General features: G+C 39.8%; 1 protein-coding gene across 7 annotated transcripts in view; it reads left to right on the top strand.

The window, feature by feature from the left end:
* The window catches only part of LOC127440422 (single-stranded DNA-binding protein 3-like), a 126,634-nt gene extending 107,792 nt beyond the window's left edge, over window positions 1-18,842 (top strand). For all 7 annotated transcript variants that reach the window (XM_051696972.1, XM_051696971.1, XM_051696977.1 and 4 more), the window contains 9 exons: window positions 7,561-7,625; window positions 7,732-7,777; window positions 8,974-9,009; window positions 9,413-9,467; window positions 10,025-10,095; window positions 12,614-12,692; window positions 12,797-12,825; window positions 12,931-13,032; window positions 13,441-18,842. In XM_051696972.1, coding sequence (XP_051552932.1) covers window positions 7,561-7,625; window positions 7,732-7,777; window positions 8,974-9,009; window positions 9,413-9,467; window positions 10,025-10,095; window positions 12,614-12,692; window positions 12,797-12,825; window positions 12,931-13,032; window positions 13,441-13,470 — 513 coding nt within the window. In that variant the 3' untranslated portion in view covers window positions 13,471-18,842. The remainder of the gene's footprint in view (window positions 1-7,560; window positions 7,626-7,731; window positions 7,778-8,973; window positions 9,010-9,412; window positions 9,468-10,024; window positions 10,096-12,613; window positions 12,693-12,796; window positions 12,826-12,930; window positions 13,033-13,440) is intronic.
* Window positions 18,843-19,061: the final 219 nt, after the last annotated feature.

The following is a 19,061-nucleotide window of genomic DNA, read 5'->3' as shown; positions in this document are numbered from 1 at the left end:
TCAGCAATACACCTACTCCACACAGCGCTTCGGCCTGAGTATCCTTTATTGCTGTATCTGCTATATATACACTGGCAGCCAAAAGTTTGGAATAATGTACAGATTTTGCACTTATGGAAAGAAATTGGTACTTTTATTCACCAAAGTGGCATGCAACTGATCACAATGTATAGTCAGGACATTAATAATGTGAAAAATTACTATTACAATTTGAAAAAAAAATTCAGAACTTCTTAAACTACTTCAAAGAGTTCTCATCAAAAGTTCTCATCCTCCACGTGCAGCAATGACAGCTTTGGAGATCATTGGCATTCTAGCTGTAAGTTTGTCCAGATTCTCATGTGACATTTCACCCCACGCTTCCTGTAGCACTTGCCATAGATGTGGCTGTCTTGTCAGGCACTTATCATGCACCTTACAGTCTAGCTGATCCCACAAAAGCTCAATGCGGTTAAGATCCATAACACTCTTTTCCAATTATCCAACGACTTGTCCAATGACTGTGATTCTTTGCCCACTCTAACCTTTTCTTTTTGTTTTTCTGTTTCAAAAGTGGCTTTTTCTTTGTAGTTCTTCCCATAAGGCCTGCACCCCTGAGTCTTCTCTTTACTGTTGTACATGAAACTGGTGTTAAGCGGGTAGAATTCAATGAAGCTGTCAGTTGAGGACATGTGAGGCATCTATTTCTCAAACTAGAGACTGATGTACTTATCCTCTTGTTTAGTTGTACATCTGGCCTTCCACATCTCTTTCTGTCCTTGTTAGAGCCAGTTGTCCTTTGTCTTTGAAGACTGTAGTGTACACCTTTTTATGAAATCTTCAGTTTTTTTTGGCAATTTCAAGCATTGTGTAGCCTTCATTCCTCAAAACAATGATTGACTGACGAATTTCTAGAGAAAGCTGTTTCTTTTTTGCCATTTTTGACCTAATATTGACCTTAAGACATGCCAGTCTATTGCATACTGTGGCAGCTCAAAAACAAACACAAAGACAATGTTAAGCTTCATTTAATGAACCAAATAGCTTTCAACTGTGTTTCATATAATTGCAAGTGATTTTCTAGTACCACATTAGCAATTTAGCATGATTACTCAAGGATAAGATGTTGGAGTGATGGCTGCTGGAAATGGGGCCTGTCTAGATTTGATCAAAAATGACTTTTTTTCAAATAGTGATGGTGCTGTTTTTTACATCAGTAATGTCCTGGCTATACTTTGTGATCAGTTGAATGCCACTTTGTTGAATAAAAGTAATTTGTATACAAAATCTGTATACTGTTCCAAACTTTTGGCCGCTAATGTATATGTGTAATATATATATATATATATATATATATATATATATTTATGTGTGTATAAGAGCCGCTTACGTGTTCACGTCTTTTTAAAGATGTCGTACCATAAGTATTCCTTATGCGAGGGGCACATCCTGCCGTCAGACCAACATGAGAGCTGCGTTTGCTATCTGGGCCGCGCCGATGCAGAGGCAGCTCTCATGGAGACAGACTGTCCTCACTGTGAGGGCATGAGTCTCAAGGTGCTTTGCTCGCAAATCGCCCTCGTTCTGAGGGACGATTCAGCCTCCTGCGCCCTCCCACCCACCTCTTCCTTGACTCCCGAGGAATCACATGAGAAGGCACGGTGGGGCCGCAAGATTCAATAGACAGTTCACATGATGTTACACTTACTGATGCCACAGTATACTACCCCCAACTCAAACTTCATAATAACAGCGAAATACCACATTGTTTTTTATTCATTACTGTGTGCGTAGAGTAGCAATATTCACAGATAACAGTGGTATTCGGCTAACTCGTGGTGAAGCGACTCAGACTATGAGTCCAGGCAAGGGGCTGTTCAAACAGACGGAACACAACAGACTGGAACTGAACGTGAGAATCTCTAGACACATATTTCCAAGTTGAACTCCTTTCCTGACAAAGCGTTTAAAAAAACTCATTGCTTAATCTGAGAAACGCTTATTAAGAGCAAGATGCAACGGCCAAGTACCTCCACCAACTGTAAGGCGCTGTTCACACCAAACACTTTTGCAACCATCCATTTGTTTTTCTATGTAAACGTGCGCTAGATGAACGTCTTTGTTTCTCTTTGTTTTTGTTTATTCAGCGTCTCATGCGGGAGCGCTGTTTTTTTAGATGCTGTATCTAATTACAAAGAAATTTAAAAAGCATCTTGAGACACCTGTTTTCTGTTAAACTGGATTTGTTGCACTGTGTCTAGCCTTTTTTAGTGCAAGAACGTGATCGATCTGAAGTCATCGTCAGTGCTTGACACAAATCCAAAATTCTAATACATAGCATTATAGCATTCGAATGTGCATTTTTTACTTAAATTCGACGAATATTCAAAATTGTATCGAATTTTAATTTGACAGCCCTAACACACACTGCTGTTCCCCTCTTCCCCACTGCTGTTTGTCGGCAAAGGAATATTGTTGTTCAAAATTTTGTTAAAAATTTTGCTTCTGTGTCTCACATTCAAATAAACAATGTAAAAAAAAAAGAAAAAGAAAAAAAAGAGTACAGCGCTTGTTGCACATGCACGAGACACTCGCACTTTTACTGGCCCAGTCAGAGGCTCTGTTATGCCTTGAAGGCTTTTCAATCCGAAATAGCGAATTATCATGTTCTGATTCGCTCGGACAACACGACAGTTGTGGTGTACATAAACCACCAGGTCGGAATACGTTCCCTGCCAATGATGAGACTGACGCATCACCACCTCCTATGGAGTGAGCGTCATCTCCTCTCCCTGCGGGCTACATATGTCCCAGGCCGTCTGAATTGCGATGTGGACCTGTTGTCATGTCAAGGACCGATGCCGGGTGAATGGAGACTTCATCCTCAGACTGTCCTGAGGATTTGGGAACTATTCGGCAAAGCGGAGATCGATCTATTTGCTTCCGTGGAGAATGCCCACTGTCCCCTCTGGTACTCCCAGTCCCAAGATCCGCTAGGAGTGGACGCAGTGGCCCACAAATGGCCTGCGAAATGCAAATACGCATTTCCCCCGGTGTGCCTCCTTCACTCTGTTATATGCAGTGTCCATGAGGACAAGGAAACGATTCTATTGGTTGCGCCGAAGTGGCCCAATCAGTCTAGGTTTCCACAAATGATAGAAATTCTGGACGGCCCTCCGTGGGAAATACAACTGAGGAGGGAACATCTCTCAAGCGCAGGGCACAATCTGGAATCCCCAGTCCAAGCTGTGGGACCTGCATGTGTGGCCTCTGAACAGAGTACGTTAAACATGCCAGAACTGACTTAGTTGGTTATGAACACCATTTTACAGGCTAGAGCGCCATCTATGAGACGCCTTTACGCACTGAAATGGAATATGTTCACAAATTGGTGCTTTTCACGTGGCAAAGACCCAGTGAACTGCCCCATACCTGAAATTGTTACATTTCTTAATGAGCGAATGGATGCAGGACTCACTCCGTCAACGCTCAAAGTCTATGTAGCGACTATCTCTGCGTATCACGCACCTGAAGTTCCTTAGGGGAGCGAGGTGGCTAAATCCCCCTCGTCCGGCCACAGTCCTGACATGGGACCTGACTTTGGTTCTAAAAGCACTCGCGGAGTCCCCCTTTGAGACTCTGGACTCTGTTGAATTGTGTGTGCTTTCTCTTAAGACCGCATAACTGCTGGCTCTGGCCTCAGTAAAATGGGTCGGTGATTTGCAAGCACTGTCAGTCGACAATTCAAGTCTGGAGTTTGGTCCGGGTCTTTCAAAAGTCACCATCAAACCCAGAAAAGGCTATGTGCCTAAGGTTTTATCCACTTCTTTCAGAGCTCAGGTGGTTCATCTTCAGGCCTTTTTCCCTTCTCCATATAATTCGGATGAGAAACAGTCCTTGCATTTATTATGCCCTGTGCGAGCACTACACACACGTTGAGCGCACCCGCCAGTTCAGATTGTCTGACCAGCTCTTTGTGTGCTATGGAGGATGCACAAAAGAAATGTCCATCTCCAAGAAAAGATTTTCACACTGGATCGTTGATGCGATCGCCCTGGCTTACAAGTCGCAGGGTGCGAATTGCCTAATTGGCGTTAAAGCACACTCAACTAGAGGCATGGCCTCTTCATAGGCATGGACGAACAGTGTGTCCTTACAAGACATATGTTTTCAGCAGGTTGGTCTTCTCCAAACACATTCGCAAGGTTTTACAACCTAGATGTAATGTCTCTCTCTTCACAAGTTGATATTTCGTTGGCCAAACATAAACTTATGCCTCCCTTTTTAAGTACGAGGTCCCCCGTCATTTTACACAACCACCTGTGTTCAGGCCGTTGTAGTTCAAAAAGTCACAAGCACTTTCATTATAAATAAAACTTCCTTCCCGACTGGGTTCGTGAAGGGGTTAATTCATACTATATGACTATAGTTCATATAGCCATTCTAAGTGCTCCCCTCCTGGCTCACCATGAGGGTTATACACTTGTGGCATACTCATGTCGGTCGCCGTCCCGCAAAACTGCAGCGTCATGTTCTTCAAGCATTATGCTTCGGTATACTTCTCTGGGAGTGTTATGTCGTGTAGTGCGGCAAGATGGAACTCTGTTTCCCAAATGCGTCAGCATGACACAAAGTCGAGTGAACTGAATCATAAAGGAATATCTCTCTTATGTATGTAACTGAGGTTCCCCGAGATGAAGGGATCGAGACATTACGTAAGCTGGCCGCACTACAAACTCTGAGTTTTTTGAGGTTTGAGCGATGTGCTCTTTGTCCCTCAGTCATAACATTCTGAGAATTGATGTTTGCGTGCCTGTTTATATACCGGACAGCTTTGCGCCTAAAAGGTCGGGGTTTAATCACCATGGCCAATCCTAGAATTTCCGTTATTGTAGAAGGATTTCAACTAGGTCATCGTGAAAGGAATTTCCCATATGCATCAGGATGACGCAGTGTCTCGTTCCCTTTATCTCAGGGAATCGAGGTTACATCTGTAACCGAGATTTTTTCTGCGTTCCGTATCGGACCATGCCCAGTCGACCACGTTGCCTTTCGAAGTTTACTCTTTTTACCACGAGCATTTATGCACGCGTTCAGTGCATGCACATTACGATTGTTTTGTGATACTCTTTTAGTAGTCAACGACTGGCGCATGCACTGACAATGCGCACAGACGAGGACTGCTCTTGTGTAGAGAAAATGTGGGCCATGTCCAGACAGTCCGTGCAGACTGTGTTGATTATGATATTGCGTCACTCTTACTGTGCACGTTCCGAATAGCAACACAGACAACCAAAGTATACTTTCACCTTCAAATGGCTTTTTTTTTTATCAGCGTAAGGTCATAAGCGGTTTAAGCTGAAATTGATTTTTCTCATTACCCTGATTTGGCGTTGCATGTAAACACCTGTACCGGCATTCTTACCGGTATATCCACTGTGCGCAAATGTTGTACGCATGCATACATGTATTTACGTATTGATGTTAAAAGCTGATAATAATCACATGATTTAAAATCTCTCAAACACGGTTTTCCTACGTTGTTGTTTTTTTGAACACATATTTAAAATGCTCTCAGGCAGGATGGGCAGCTATTTTTCTCTTTAAACAAGTGGCATCCAAGTACAGCTCCTATCTTGAATAGGAAAGAACAAAATCTTCAAAATGGTTAGTCAAGATTACGATCAAAGAACACATTTTAAATCAGCTGTAAAAACTGACAACACACACACACACACACACACACACCCATTGATATCTGAGGCAACTTCTGAACTATTCTTGACCCCACAGAAACAAAGGAACAAAGGACAAATATGAAAAATATTATAACATCACAAATGTGTTTCGGGAACTTTCACATTCTCACAAAGAGTAAGAACAATGTTTACTAATATACAGAGGCTTCCCCTTGTATAAGTTCAGGTTAATAAAGCCTACTATCAATAAGATCCAAAAAGAAGTACAAAACCTGTTCTAACTACTAGAAATCAAGTTAACAAAAAGATCTAATGCAATATCTAGTGAAAATATATTCATAATGAGAGATTTGTATTCAATGAGATGTCTGTAGGAAACACTGCTAAAGTGTAAATGTTGACAGAAAGGTGTGTGACAAACATCATTTTAATGGGTCCATAAAAATAATCTAGTGGTGCACTGATCAGGAAATTTGAGGCCGATACCGATCTCCAATTTTTTTTAACACTAAGATCGGCCGATACCAATTTTTTTTTTAAAGTGCCCTTTGCCACACTTTTGCAAGTTATATTGTGCAGTTATATGTTTATGTCCCACACAGTTAAATTACGGTAACACTTTACAAAAAGGTTCCATTTGTTAACCTTATTTAACAACATTACTGTAGTTAACATGAACTAATGAACTTAATGTTAGTTACAACATATACATTTTTTAAATCACAAGTTGTATTAGTTAACATTAGTTAATGCACAATGAACTAACATGAACTAACAATGAACAATTGTAATTTTATTATCTAAAATTATAATTAATAAAGGCTGTAAAAAATATATTGTTAATTTGTTTGTTCCAGATACCTAATGCATTAACTATTGATAACAAATGGAACCTTTTTATAAAGTTACCAAAATTACATTAAAATGACATTTACGTTTTGTAACAGTTATGAATAGTTCTGTTGTCAATATCAAAATGTCATTGTGACATACTGGTAAGCAGTAAAAACCACGAGAGCATCACACACAGCAGAGGTACATTCAAAAATAAGAAAATATATCTATTACAAGCTCTAAAACTGCTCCAGTGAGAAATCATTAATATCTATGATTTGTTTACTGTCTTTGGCGTTTTGCTGTAACACAAATCACTAATTATTAAGCAAATGCGTAGACGTGGTGCCGTTATGGTTCAAATGTAATTGCTGTGATTAGTGGTAAGGTGACCAACATTAATCTGATTTAAATTGGGATCCTCACAGAATAGCGCTGAGATGAGTGACTGATGAGATATTGAGAGCGTGCATGTTTGATTGACAGCGTGAGTGAGCATATTGAAGAGAGTGAAGCTAAAAGCGCACCTGATCGCTCAAACAGTCTCTATCGCTCAACACAACGTCTGATTGTCACGACTTTGTGTACGCATGCTTATTTGTTGTTGTATTCGTTTTTATACCTGTTTGCAGTCTCTTTATCCTCTCCGTGCTCACAGTGCAGCGAGTCAGAATTACTACCGTAACAACTCTAGAAAATGGGCAGCTTAATATTCATACACATGTAATTCTTACACATTTTTAAAAACAAACCTGCATATTCATCTGAATTACAGCGAGTCTGAAAGTTTAAATTCGTGAATACTTAGAATTGCCAACAGTTCACCCTCCAGAGGCCACACTGTCATGCATCAAGGGCTGAGAAAGCGCTCATTCATTAGAGTAGCAGTGTATGTGTGATTTCCCTGCATGCTGCAAAAAAGATCGGCCCTGATTCTAGGCACGATCGGCCGATTGCCGGTCACAGACGAAGATCAGCCAATTTAGATTGGTGGCCAAATCAATCGTGTACCCCTAAAATAATCCTTGTTTTGTTTTGTTTTTTGTAGAACTATGGGGGTATGAGGCCTCCTCCTAACTCTCTAGGTGGTCAAGGCATGCCTGGAATGAACATGTGAGTTCTTCAGTATAAAAACACTCCCTGTCACAGTGTCTTTAATCCAGTTAAAGCTAGTCTGTTAAACTTTATTCCTGTTTTTTTCCTGACCCCCTCTTGACAGGGGTCCTGGAGGACGCGGCCCCTGGCCAAACCCAAATGCTAACTCGGTAAGTCCATACTTTTCTTAAAGTTCTTGTTCTTTCAGCAAGACCAACTCTGTGGCATTACAGAACCCTTACAAAAAGTGATGGTATCAAATAGTAATACCATAGTACTTACATTTTTCCATTGTAGAAAATTATTGTCATATTCATTACACCCGGGTATTTATATGGTATTCCAAGCAAGTTTATGAATAAGGTATTTTTTAAATACCAAAACGAAATGGTTTTCATGATGTTAACATTTCCATCCAAAAGAACACTACTAAAATATTTCTGACAGTGTTTCCCGACCTGCTTTTAAAAGACATATAGCTGACATAAAAAACAGGAATCTGTGCTTTGAGAATTGTTAAAGGAATATTTCACCCAAAAATGAAAATTCTCTCATCATTTAAAAACCCTCATGCAATCCCAGATGTGTGACTTTCTCTCTTCTTGAACACAAATGAAGATTTTTAGAAGAATATCTCAGCTCTGTAGGTCCATTCAATGCAAGTGAATGGTGGCCAGAACTTTAAAGCTAAAAAAAAAAAAAAAGCACATAAAGGCAGCATAAAAGTAATCCAAGAATGCCGTAGTTTAATCCATGTCTTCAGAAGCGATATGATAGGTGTGGTTGAGTCCTTTTTTACCATCAATTACCACATTCACTTCCACCTTTTTCTTCTTTTGTTTTTGGTGATTCGCATTCCTTGCCACCTACTGGGCAGGGAGGAAAATTTATATTAAAAAAACCCCACACCTATTATATCACTTCTGAAGTCATAGAGTTAACCACTGGAGTCAGACAGATTACTTTTATGCTGTCTTTATGTGCTTTTTGGAGCTTCAAATTTCTGGCCTCTTGCATTGAATATACAACAGAGCTGAAATATTCTTCTAAAAATCATAATTTGTGTTCTGCAAAAGAAAGAATGTCATAAACATCGGGGATGGCATGAGTGTGAGTAAATTATAGAGAACTTTCATTTTTGGGTGAACTATCCCTTTAAGGAACTGGATTCCCACCCTTATTCCAAGGTACTACAATTAAAAAAACTACCATATTTCCATGGTACGTGTCCAAAAAAAAAAAAAAACATGTACCCAAAACTGTGGTAGTACCATATTTTTTGCAAGGGTGTGGTTTGTTTTACGGTGTTGCATTCCTTTTCTCTTCAAAATAAACCTTACTCATTGTCTTTTGTTTATGTTGACAGATAGCATACTCTTCCTCGTCTCCCGGCAACTATGTGGTGAGTATCAAACTTTAAGGCAATTCAATACAGAGAGCAGATTGCAGCGCTCTTTTACTGTTCTTTACTGTTGGCAATTGGCAACTTTCTGTTGTATTTAGCTCAAAGGTTATCTGCAAAATGTAGTGCTTCCTTTGGAAATTAAAAGCATAACAAAGCACATATTAAAGTTTCTGAATGTATTGATTTTACTTGAGAAATTACTATCCTGCTTGGTTTTGCCCCTAGCCTCTCCTCTATTTAAACTAAAATATCTGCACATTAGTCAAGTGGCTTAATGGCTCCCCGGTGCCTAGTGTGTCTTTGTTTAAAAATTGCTCCTCTGATAGTTTTAATAGTGCAGCAAGTATTATTACACACTGAAAAGCTAAGCATGTGTTTGTGCGTGTTTTCGCTCCTACAGGGTCCGCCAGGAGGAGGTGGGCCACCAGGAACTCCTATAATGCCAAGCCCAGGAGGTAGAGTAAATCCTTACAGTAGATGTGTTCAGTCCCGCACTTTCCGTGTCATTCACACACTCACACACACTTTCAGCACCTCATCTCTGTAGTCAGCACAGTCGGAAACAATTCATCTCTCTCCAGGAAGAAAGATGCTCAGCACTCCTCAAACACCCTACTTAACACCCTCTCTTTACCCGGCAGCCAATATCACTGCAAGGTTACCTACACTTCCTCTGGCAGGAAAACAAATCATATTACATCATCACCCCTCCCATTACACCAATGTAATTCCACTCCACATGCTTCTGTTTGTCATGTTGAACCACAGATTATTGGTGTGAGCTCTCTCTCGCTCTTTTTCTCTCAACAGCTATAAATCATTAAATGGACACATTAATTATAGTGCCTACTCCCATCCAGCCATGTTTTATATTGATCTAGTTTGTTGTGTAAGCACTGGGCATGTGAATATGGTTGGAAGAGACTCTAATCTCTTATTTTGGAGGTGTGGGAGAAGTTTTGCCGGTCAGATTCTTAGAAACTAACTTAAACTGCACCCTGTGCCCTTCTAGACTCCACAAACTCCAGTGAAAACATCTACACAATGATGAACCCTATCGGACCAGGAGGCAACAGACCGAATGTAAGTATTGGTTTCATTTTGTAACATATCTTCCAAAACAAGATATCCACTGAATTAATTTATACAATTTGTGACGTATTTGTTAAGCAGAGACTTCTAAATGAAGTCACTGCAAGACAGTGAGTTTGTTTACATGCATGATAGTACAAGAACACATTAGACCATTTATAAACCTTAAATGGTTTTCCTTTATTCAGGGTAAGGTCGTTAATGGTTTAAGCATAAACAGATACATTTTTGCCTATTTCCCCAATTTTGCAGTGCATGTAAACACATTACCAAGGTTCTTACACCAGTAAGCGCTTGCCTGTTTACAATTAGACGTCAAAAGCAGACAATAACACGTCATGTAAACGTAGGATTCCTGCATTGTTGTTTTTTTAATAAGTGGAGTTTTGGTAGTTCCCAACGTATTGGTGTGCATGAATGAATGAACATTACATTTATATAGCACTTTTCTGACACTACACTCAAAGTGCTTTACATAGTGAACAGGGGACTCTCCTCAACCACCACCAGTGTGCAGCATCCACCTGGATGATGCGACAGCAGCCATAGTGCACCAGTATGCTCACCACACACCAGCTAATGGTGGTGAGGAGAGAGTAGAGTTATAGAGCCAATTAGTGGATGGGGATTATTAGGAGGCCATGATTGAGAAGGCCAATGGGGGGAATTTAGCCAGGACACCGGCGTTACACCCCTACTTTTTACGAGATGTGCTCTAGGATTTTTAATGACCACAGAGAGTCAGGACCTCGGTTTAACATCTCATCTGAAGGACGGTGCCTTTTTACAGTATAGTGTCCCCATCATTATACTGGGGCTTTAGGACCCACACAGACTGCATGATGAGCACCCCCTGCTGGCCTCCCTAATACCTCTTCCAGCAGCAACCTTAGTTTTCCCCATGAGGTCTCCCATCCAGGTACTGACCAGGCTCAACCCTGCTTAGCTTCAGTGGGCAACCGGTCTTGAGCTGCATGTAAACACACTCATTATATGTGTTGAGATACTGTGGAATACTTGATTCTGATTAGTCAATCGCAGCATTTTTGTATACGGAGCGATAAAGTGTATAATTAACATGTCCCAAGTAAATGATTACCTACTTAGGGGCTGTTCAGACCAAAAATGTTCTTGCTTTAAAAAAAAGCTAGACGCAGCCCAACAAATGGAATAGAACAAACGTGTCTTGAGACGCATTTGTATTTGTATTTTTATTTTTCATTTTTCTCCCAATTTGGAATGCCCAATTCCCAATGTGCTTTTTAAGTCCTCGTGGTCATGTAGTGATTTGCCTCAGTCCGGGTGGCGGAGAACGAATCCCAGTTGCCTCCACGTCTGAGACCGTCAACCCACGCATCTTATCACGTGGCTTGTTGAGCGCGTTGCCACGGAGACATAGCGTGTATGAGGCTTCACGCCGTCCACTGCGACAACCACGCTCAACTCGCCACGCGCCCCACTGAGAATGAACCACACTATAGAGACCACAAGGAGGTTACCCCATGTGACTCTACCCTCCCTAGCAACCAGGCCAATTTGTTTGCTTAGGAGGCCTGGCTGGAGTCACTCAGCACGCCCTGGGATTCGAACTAGCAAACTCCAGTGGTGGTAGCCAGCGTATTTTACTACTGAGCTACCCAGGCCCCCTTTTTTTATTTTATTGACGGGTGTGCGAGTTGCTGAAAAAAACCCAAAACAAAACAGTGAGGCGCCATGCAGCAGTCAAAGATGTCCGTCTAGCGCATGCTTAAATTTAAAAACAATTTAAAAACGGAGTAGATGGACGCGAAAAAAAAGCACTTTTTGTCTGAATAGCACCACAGCTGCACTTTTTATGTCTCTGCATTGTATCCTGATCACATTTTTGGGTTTATTATGCAATAATAATCAACTATATATTATTCCTTACTTGTATTGATCTAATATCATATTTTCCAGAAATAAAGTTGCACCTAAATATAAGTCGCTCCTGGTCAAAATCGCGTTGTTGAGAGAAAAAAAAAAAACACAGATAAGTTGCATCTCTGTATAAGTTGTACTTACAGAGATTGCATACGGCAGGCACTAGGACCCGGAATCAGCCGCTTTCAACTTGCGTTCTGCCGCTCACGTGTAAAGGCAAAATATTCTGAATTGGTCACTTTAAAACGCTTCTACCATCTCTATGACGGATGTTTTCATCTGTTTGAGCATAAGCATATGTGTTTTGGTGTGTGTGTATTTGAACGGCTGACATTAATTACATATAGATTATGTATATAAGTCGCTTCAGACCTTTCAGATGATGGAAAAAAAAATTCGATTTGTATTCCAGAAAATATGGTTTGTCAAATTATCATTGCTTTCAAGAGAAATCAATGGGGGTTTGTTCATCCTTTGCATATTAGCAATGTGTTTGTGTCTTATTCAGTACAGTTCATGTATTCCAAGTTCACACTATATGCAGGATGTTCGAAAATGAAACGAGTTTTGGTTTTTTGTAAGTGATGTATGTGTCTCTGCTTCTCAGTTCCCCATGGGTCCTGGTCCTGATGGCCCAATGGGCGGGATGGGTGGCATGGAACCCCACCATATGAACGGATCGTTAGGTAATCATGCTGAGACCATTTTGTGGCACATTCACAGATCTGATTTGCTTGTTGGCAGTGGTTGAATTTATTACATTTATATTTAATCATTTTATTTGTTTCAGGATCTGGTGACATGGATGGGTTGCCAAAGGTAAGGAGATATTTTCCTTTGTTTGCCGGTCAGCTATAGTTTTTTCATTTATCATAGTGACATAAAATCTTTAACCAATTTTGTCAAACCTTTCTTTCGCTGTAGAACTCCCCCAACAATATGGCAGGCATGAACAACCCACCGGGCACACCGCGGGATGACGGAGAGATGGGGGGCAACTTCCTCAACCCATTTCAAAGTGAAAGTGTAAGTAGACCCTAATCCAAACCCAAAGTCCTGGCACTTCCCTAACCTGCCAATCATACAGCTCCGCCCAGCAGTTCACTCAAGAGGCCCTGCCCACTGGTCACATCACTCAAAAAAACCAGTATGTGTATTACAAATTCATAAACGTTACTGGCAGAGATACTAATGTGGTTTGTTCATGATTTAGACCAAGAGTGAGTGCTGGAAATGGCTTCTTTTATAAAAGACCAGCAGTTTCCTGGACAGATGCTTTTTGTGTCCCTTGGTTACTGCTTTGTCGACACAAAATCATGCATCCTCTTGCTGTATTTTGGAACAGTGATGACACAACCATCTTGTATTTGCTCTGTCAAGTTCTCATAATCTCACCTTCACTATATATCCCCCCTCCCCTTTTTCTCTTTCCAGTATTCACCCAACATGACGATGAGTGTGTGATTTTTCATCTTTATTTTTTATTTTGGGTTTTCTTTTTTGTTTTGTTTTCAAACCCCTTTGTTCCCTGTTCCTTTTTTTAACCCCGCCCCCTTCACATCTATGAATCCTGGCACCCTCTGCCCACGGACCTCTGGCTTTGCCACACAGCCATCTGGGATACCCCCTGAGCACCGGACTCGTATAAAGGTGGCCCATCCCAGCCTGTGCAAAATGGCAGCCGGCAACAGGAAACAGCCTCAGAGATACAGGAAGAGCTTGTTGACTGATTCTCCCTGCCTCCCAGACTTTCTCCATGGCTCAGGACATTGATGGGGCTGAACACACATGGACAGGTGTGTGTAAGTGCAGTGTCAACAGAGCAGGCAGTGTGTCATCAGGCTGCTCACATCTTTGTGAACTCACTCCACTTTTTAATTTTTTATTTTTTTAATCTTCGTTGGATGCAGTAGTTTTTACAGTGGAAAATATCTGCACCCGATACTTTTATCCTACATTTTATTGTGTACATTTGAAATGCAATTGGAAACTCATGATAATGGGTTTGACAAAGGATGTTTTCATTATTCTGTATATGTATTGTATTATCAATTGTTGATTTTTTTTTTTTTTTTTTATTGAAATGATGGTTATTGATTAGGTTTTAATTGTTTTGGAAGGGGCACATTGTATGTAAATCATGCATTCAAAATAAGCACACTCACCCATAATCACAATAACAGTGTCATGACTTTTGCAGTAAGTCTATGCTATGTTTTGTGTTTGCTGTGAAATCTTACCTCCTGCAGATTTAGCCATACCTTTCAGAATACATCTCTAGAATACAGCTGTATAAGGAGCAGTCACCAGAGACGTAGTTTTATTGTGACTCAGCTCAGAGAGCATCTTAAACGTATAAGGGGCCATTCACACCGAACACGCTTTTTTTGTGTTTTGTCAGTGCTGGTTTTCATGTAAACATGCACTAGATGGACGTCTTTGACCATGGAATGGCATCCCGCTGTTTTATTTTTCCCCCCAGCGTCTACTGGAACACTGCATTCTTTAGATGCGGTATCAAGTTTAAAGAACTTTAACTTTTGAAAACGTGTCATCTCAAGACTGTTCTGTTTGTTGCACTGTCTAGTTTTTCACCGCAAAAAATACTTTCCATCCATTTGCACTGTTTTTCAGTTATTTTGCATGTAAACATGCGCTGAACAGACATCTTTGACCGATGTGCTTGGTCTCGCTGTTTTTCAGCGACTTGCACATGAGCACTGCATTCTTTAGACATGGTGTCAAGTTTAAAAAACGCATCTTTAGACACCTGCGTTCTGTTCTATTCATTGCGCTGTTTAGCTTTAGCACAAGAATGCTTTGCGTCCATCTACATTGTTTTTAATTTATTTTGCTGTGTAAATGTGCGCTAAACCGACATCTTTGACCATTGCGCCGCGCCTCATGCAGAAGTACCGCATTCTTTAGATGCAGTGCCAGGTTTAAATCTAAAGTATTTAATTTCTGCAACACTAGCTCCACCAAACGGAATTGCAAAAATAAACATTGTTTTTGAAACAGCTTTCTGAATACGCCCCCATCTGATGGTCAAACAATGAGATAGTCCCAACCCCAACTCACGGCATTGGTTGAGTGACATTGTTGGGGCGGGTCTAATCGGGTCGCTCAGAACAAACCGCCACAGAAAGACGGTGCTTACAGTTTTGGGCTTACTTATAGTTGTCTCTGCATATTAAGCTGGGATAGGAGAAAGTATTTTAAGCAGAAAAAGTTACATCCTTCAGATTTAAAGAATTTCAACTTTTAGAAACACGTCTCGAGACACCTGTGTACTGTTCTATTCATTTTGCGGTGTCTAGCTTTTTTTAGTGCAAGAATGCTTTGTGTCCATCTGCACTGTTTTGCTGATTGTATGTCGCTATGTAAACGTGCTAGACAGATGTCTTTTACCGTTGTGCCACATCTCACATTACAGCACCACGTTTTTTAGTCAAGTTTAAAAGAACTTAAACCTTTAAAAACGGGTATTCAAAAATAATACTTCTGGTGTACGAATAACTTTTTTATTGTCAGTGTGAAGAGTCAATTAAAATAAAAGCTTTTTAATTGCAAGTAGCACTCCAAAATCACTACTTTAAAAACGCGTCTTGAGACATTCGTGTTATGTTCTGTTCTGTTCATCGCGCTGTCTAGCTTTTCTTAGAGCAAGAATGCTTTGCGGCAATCTGCATCGTTTTAAATTATTTTTCTTTGTAAACATACACTAAGCAGACATCTTTGATCACTGTGCCGCGTCTTGCTGGTTTTCCAGCGTCTTGCGCAGGGGCACTGCATTCTTTAGACGCTGTGTCAAATTTAAAGAACTTTTAAAAACTTTTAAAAACATGTCTCGAAACACATGCATTCTGTTCTTTTTAGTGCAAGAATGCTTTATAATTTTGCTATGTAAACATGCGGTAGACGGACCATCTGGCTGGGGTTTTTTTTAGTGTCTTGCGCAAGAGCACCATGTTTTTTAGACACTATGTCAAGTCACAAGACATTTGAGTTCTGTCCAAGTCATTGCGCTGTGTCTGGCATTTTTTTTTGCACAAGAACACGTTCGGTCTGAACAGCCTCTAAGGCAAAGAAAGCGAGTCATCAGACAGAAACCAGCAATGAATATGACCACTCTGACCAGACAATATTTAAAACATCAAGTTTTATCCTGGACTAAAATCTCAAGTTATTTGTAGAGAGGTAGTGATATCCTTTGAAAGCATTGAAGAAACTGCTATTCTATCTTGGTACAAAGTGGTTATACATAGTACTAAACTCAACTAAAAGACTATGGATGAGAGACGACTGCTCATACAGTATCACATCAGGACATGTAGTAATTTTCACCTTATTTATTTGATTTCTTTTTAGTTCATTAATAGATTTATTGTGCACATGTCTTGAAAGCAACCCCTCTGGACATACTGTACACATGTAAATATGCCTGTCTGAGATACCTCCTAAAGGTTTTTATGCTTCTGTCCCTGCCCTCTGGCTTCACTGGCGACCCTCATGCTCGTTTCCCCTTTATGCTTGTTTCTAAACTTGTTGACTTTTGGAACAGGCATCTAAACACATGATGTTTCAGTACTGATGAGGTTCCTATTGGCTGGGTGCTCACCATTGGAAAGCTACAACCGTAGGAATAGAATTGACTCTTCAAACACATTTAGTTAATTATAGTTTTTAAAGGTACTATCTGTGTTCCATATTATGGATTGTTTATATATGTTTTTAAGTTAAAGAGAGGTTGTTTTGTTCTCCTCAAAAACAGCTATAAGTACACCATAATGCTAGCATATATCTACTAGCCTATGCTCAGAAAAGGGTCCAGTGTTAATGCACGTGATGATCAGTTTCTGGCTCACAACGGTCATTTTAAAACCGCAGCGTGTAATTTCTGCACCACTAGTGACACCAAACGGAATTGCAATCTGCATGTTTGAGTGACTTGACATGGAAACATAAGCTGGGGCAGAACTGTCTGTTTGGCCAAACATTGAAAGACTGAGAGTGTGTTAAAAACTTGTTTGAAAACAGTCATTATTTTTGTAACTTTGCAGAAATTACACACTGCAGTTTTAAAATGTAAGTGCTTGGATGTTGCCTCATATTATCAGCTCATTCAATTTCAATTGAAATTACTTTGGTCTTCCATGTCTTTGGGGTTTATTAATTGTTGTGTATTTTCAAAATGTGTTTTTGAAGATTATCCGTGGGTCTCAGTGTGAAATGGTTTTCCAAATGGAAAGTTTACCCCCAAAAAAAATCATTCATTCACCCTCATTATATTCCAAACCTGTCTGTCTGACTTCCATGGAACACAAAAGGAGTTAGGCTTTATGTTAGAGGCTGACAACCTCTGTTCCCATTCACTTTCATTGTATGGAAAAAAAGCTGCAATGAAAGTGAAGTGAAGTGATAAGGCTGCAAGTTCTTAACATTCTGCCTAATATTTTTTGTGGTCAGTAGAAGAGAGAAAGTCATACAGGTTTGGATTCATACATCATGATTTACATCAAATGGAGTTATACATTTTCATTGGATGAATAGGAACAGGTAAATATCAGAGCTTAATGCAATAGTCGTCGTGCTGATTACATTTATACACTAATTCTGTATTTAACTTCTCTAACACATGAAATTGAACCTGTTTTCAAGCTCTCCTCAACTCCACGACACAATGTACACAAACACATTTAAAGTGTCTATCTTATTTTATTACTTTGTTTGTTGTAAATACTGTAAAATGCATTTTGATATCATTGACATGTTTTATATTTCTGGGGGGCGGGGGGATGTAAAGGAAGACCCCATCTTTGTAGTTAAAGAGTCGCTGTTCTGTCTTTTGACACTCCACTGTACAGATGTACTAAATTAATCATGCAAATGTAAAGATTTTGTCAGTCTTTACTTAGTAAATGACTTCTGAAAGCTCATGTTTGGGAGAATAGGAAAGATCAGGCGTTTGAACTGGTTGTATGTTTGGCATAACCAAGCGCACCTCAAAAACCAGAATCATGTGTTGGACGCATGCGGAGGGCCAAAGCCTCACGATACATTTAGTGTCCTCACTTTGCACTTTGCAGATAGCAGCCCACCTATTAACACATTTCCTATATGAAAATACATTAACACAGGAAGTTGTCTCTTTACATACAAAAGGGACCACTCATTGCAAACTTTACTATGAAGGATAAGATTTTTATCTATTTAAAGTAAAAAACACACACAAAAAAGGTTTAAAAAATAACGGAGTACGGATAAAAAAAAAAAAAGTTAAAGAGTGGAGGGAGTTGTCCTTCCTGTTATCTTGATATAGTGTTTTATAGATTGCAGTCTCTCCTCTGCCAGTCCTCTGTATGTAAACCACTCATGTTGTTTGCCATCTCTGTAATTCTATTGTGACGCTGTACAATACTGTAACATTAGCGAGGAGTTGAGGTGCAGAGGGGCTTTAAATGTGGGAATGAAAAATTCTCCACAGTTCATTGTTCTTTCTGACAAATGAAAAGCAGTATTGAGTATAAAGCAGTCTGTCTCCTGGGTTTGCTTTGTATATCATGTTTAGGGTAGTTTGGATCCTTGTCTTAGGGACTCTTTCTGTCTTGTGTAGTAAATTAAAACGTTCTTTATATGTTTCTTTATACTGTAAAGTTTCTTTTAGGTTTAAAAGTTGCTTATTAAAAAAAAAAAGGATGGAAAAGTGCATCAATAATGTATTTTGTTCTTTTCGGTTTCTTTTTATCATGGAGTTGTTGCTTATTTTTTGCTTGTCCCTTCGTTGTAGATACAGATTTAAGACTAATAAAATAACATAACCCCTTTTACCAAGACTTTCTGCTCCCCAAATTTATTTATTTATTTATTTATTTATTTTTTTTTTTTTTTTTGTTTAGCATGCTGTTTAATGCCACCTGTTTGTCTCCTGCTGCACAACAAACATTAGGCATATACAACACTTTTGTGGCAATGTATTTTTTCCTTGACATCTACTTACAATGTTAGGTTTTTTTGCCCCATTGGTAGTTGTAATTTAGTTTACATTTTGGACC

Source organism: Myxocyprinus asiaticus, chromosome 5, assembly GCF_019703515.2.
Source record: "Myxocyprinus asiaticus isolate MX2 ecotype Aquarium Trade chromosome 5, UBuf_Myxa_2, whole genome shotgun sequence".
Lineage (NCBI taxonomy): Eukaryota > Metazoa > Chordata > Actinopteri > Cypriniformes > Catostomidae > Myxocyprinus > Myxocyprinus asiaticus.
This window is presented reverse-complemented; position numbering and strand designations above follow the sequence as displayed.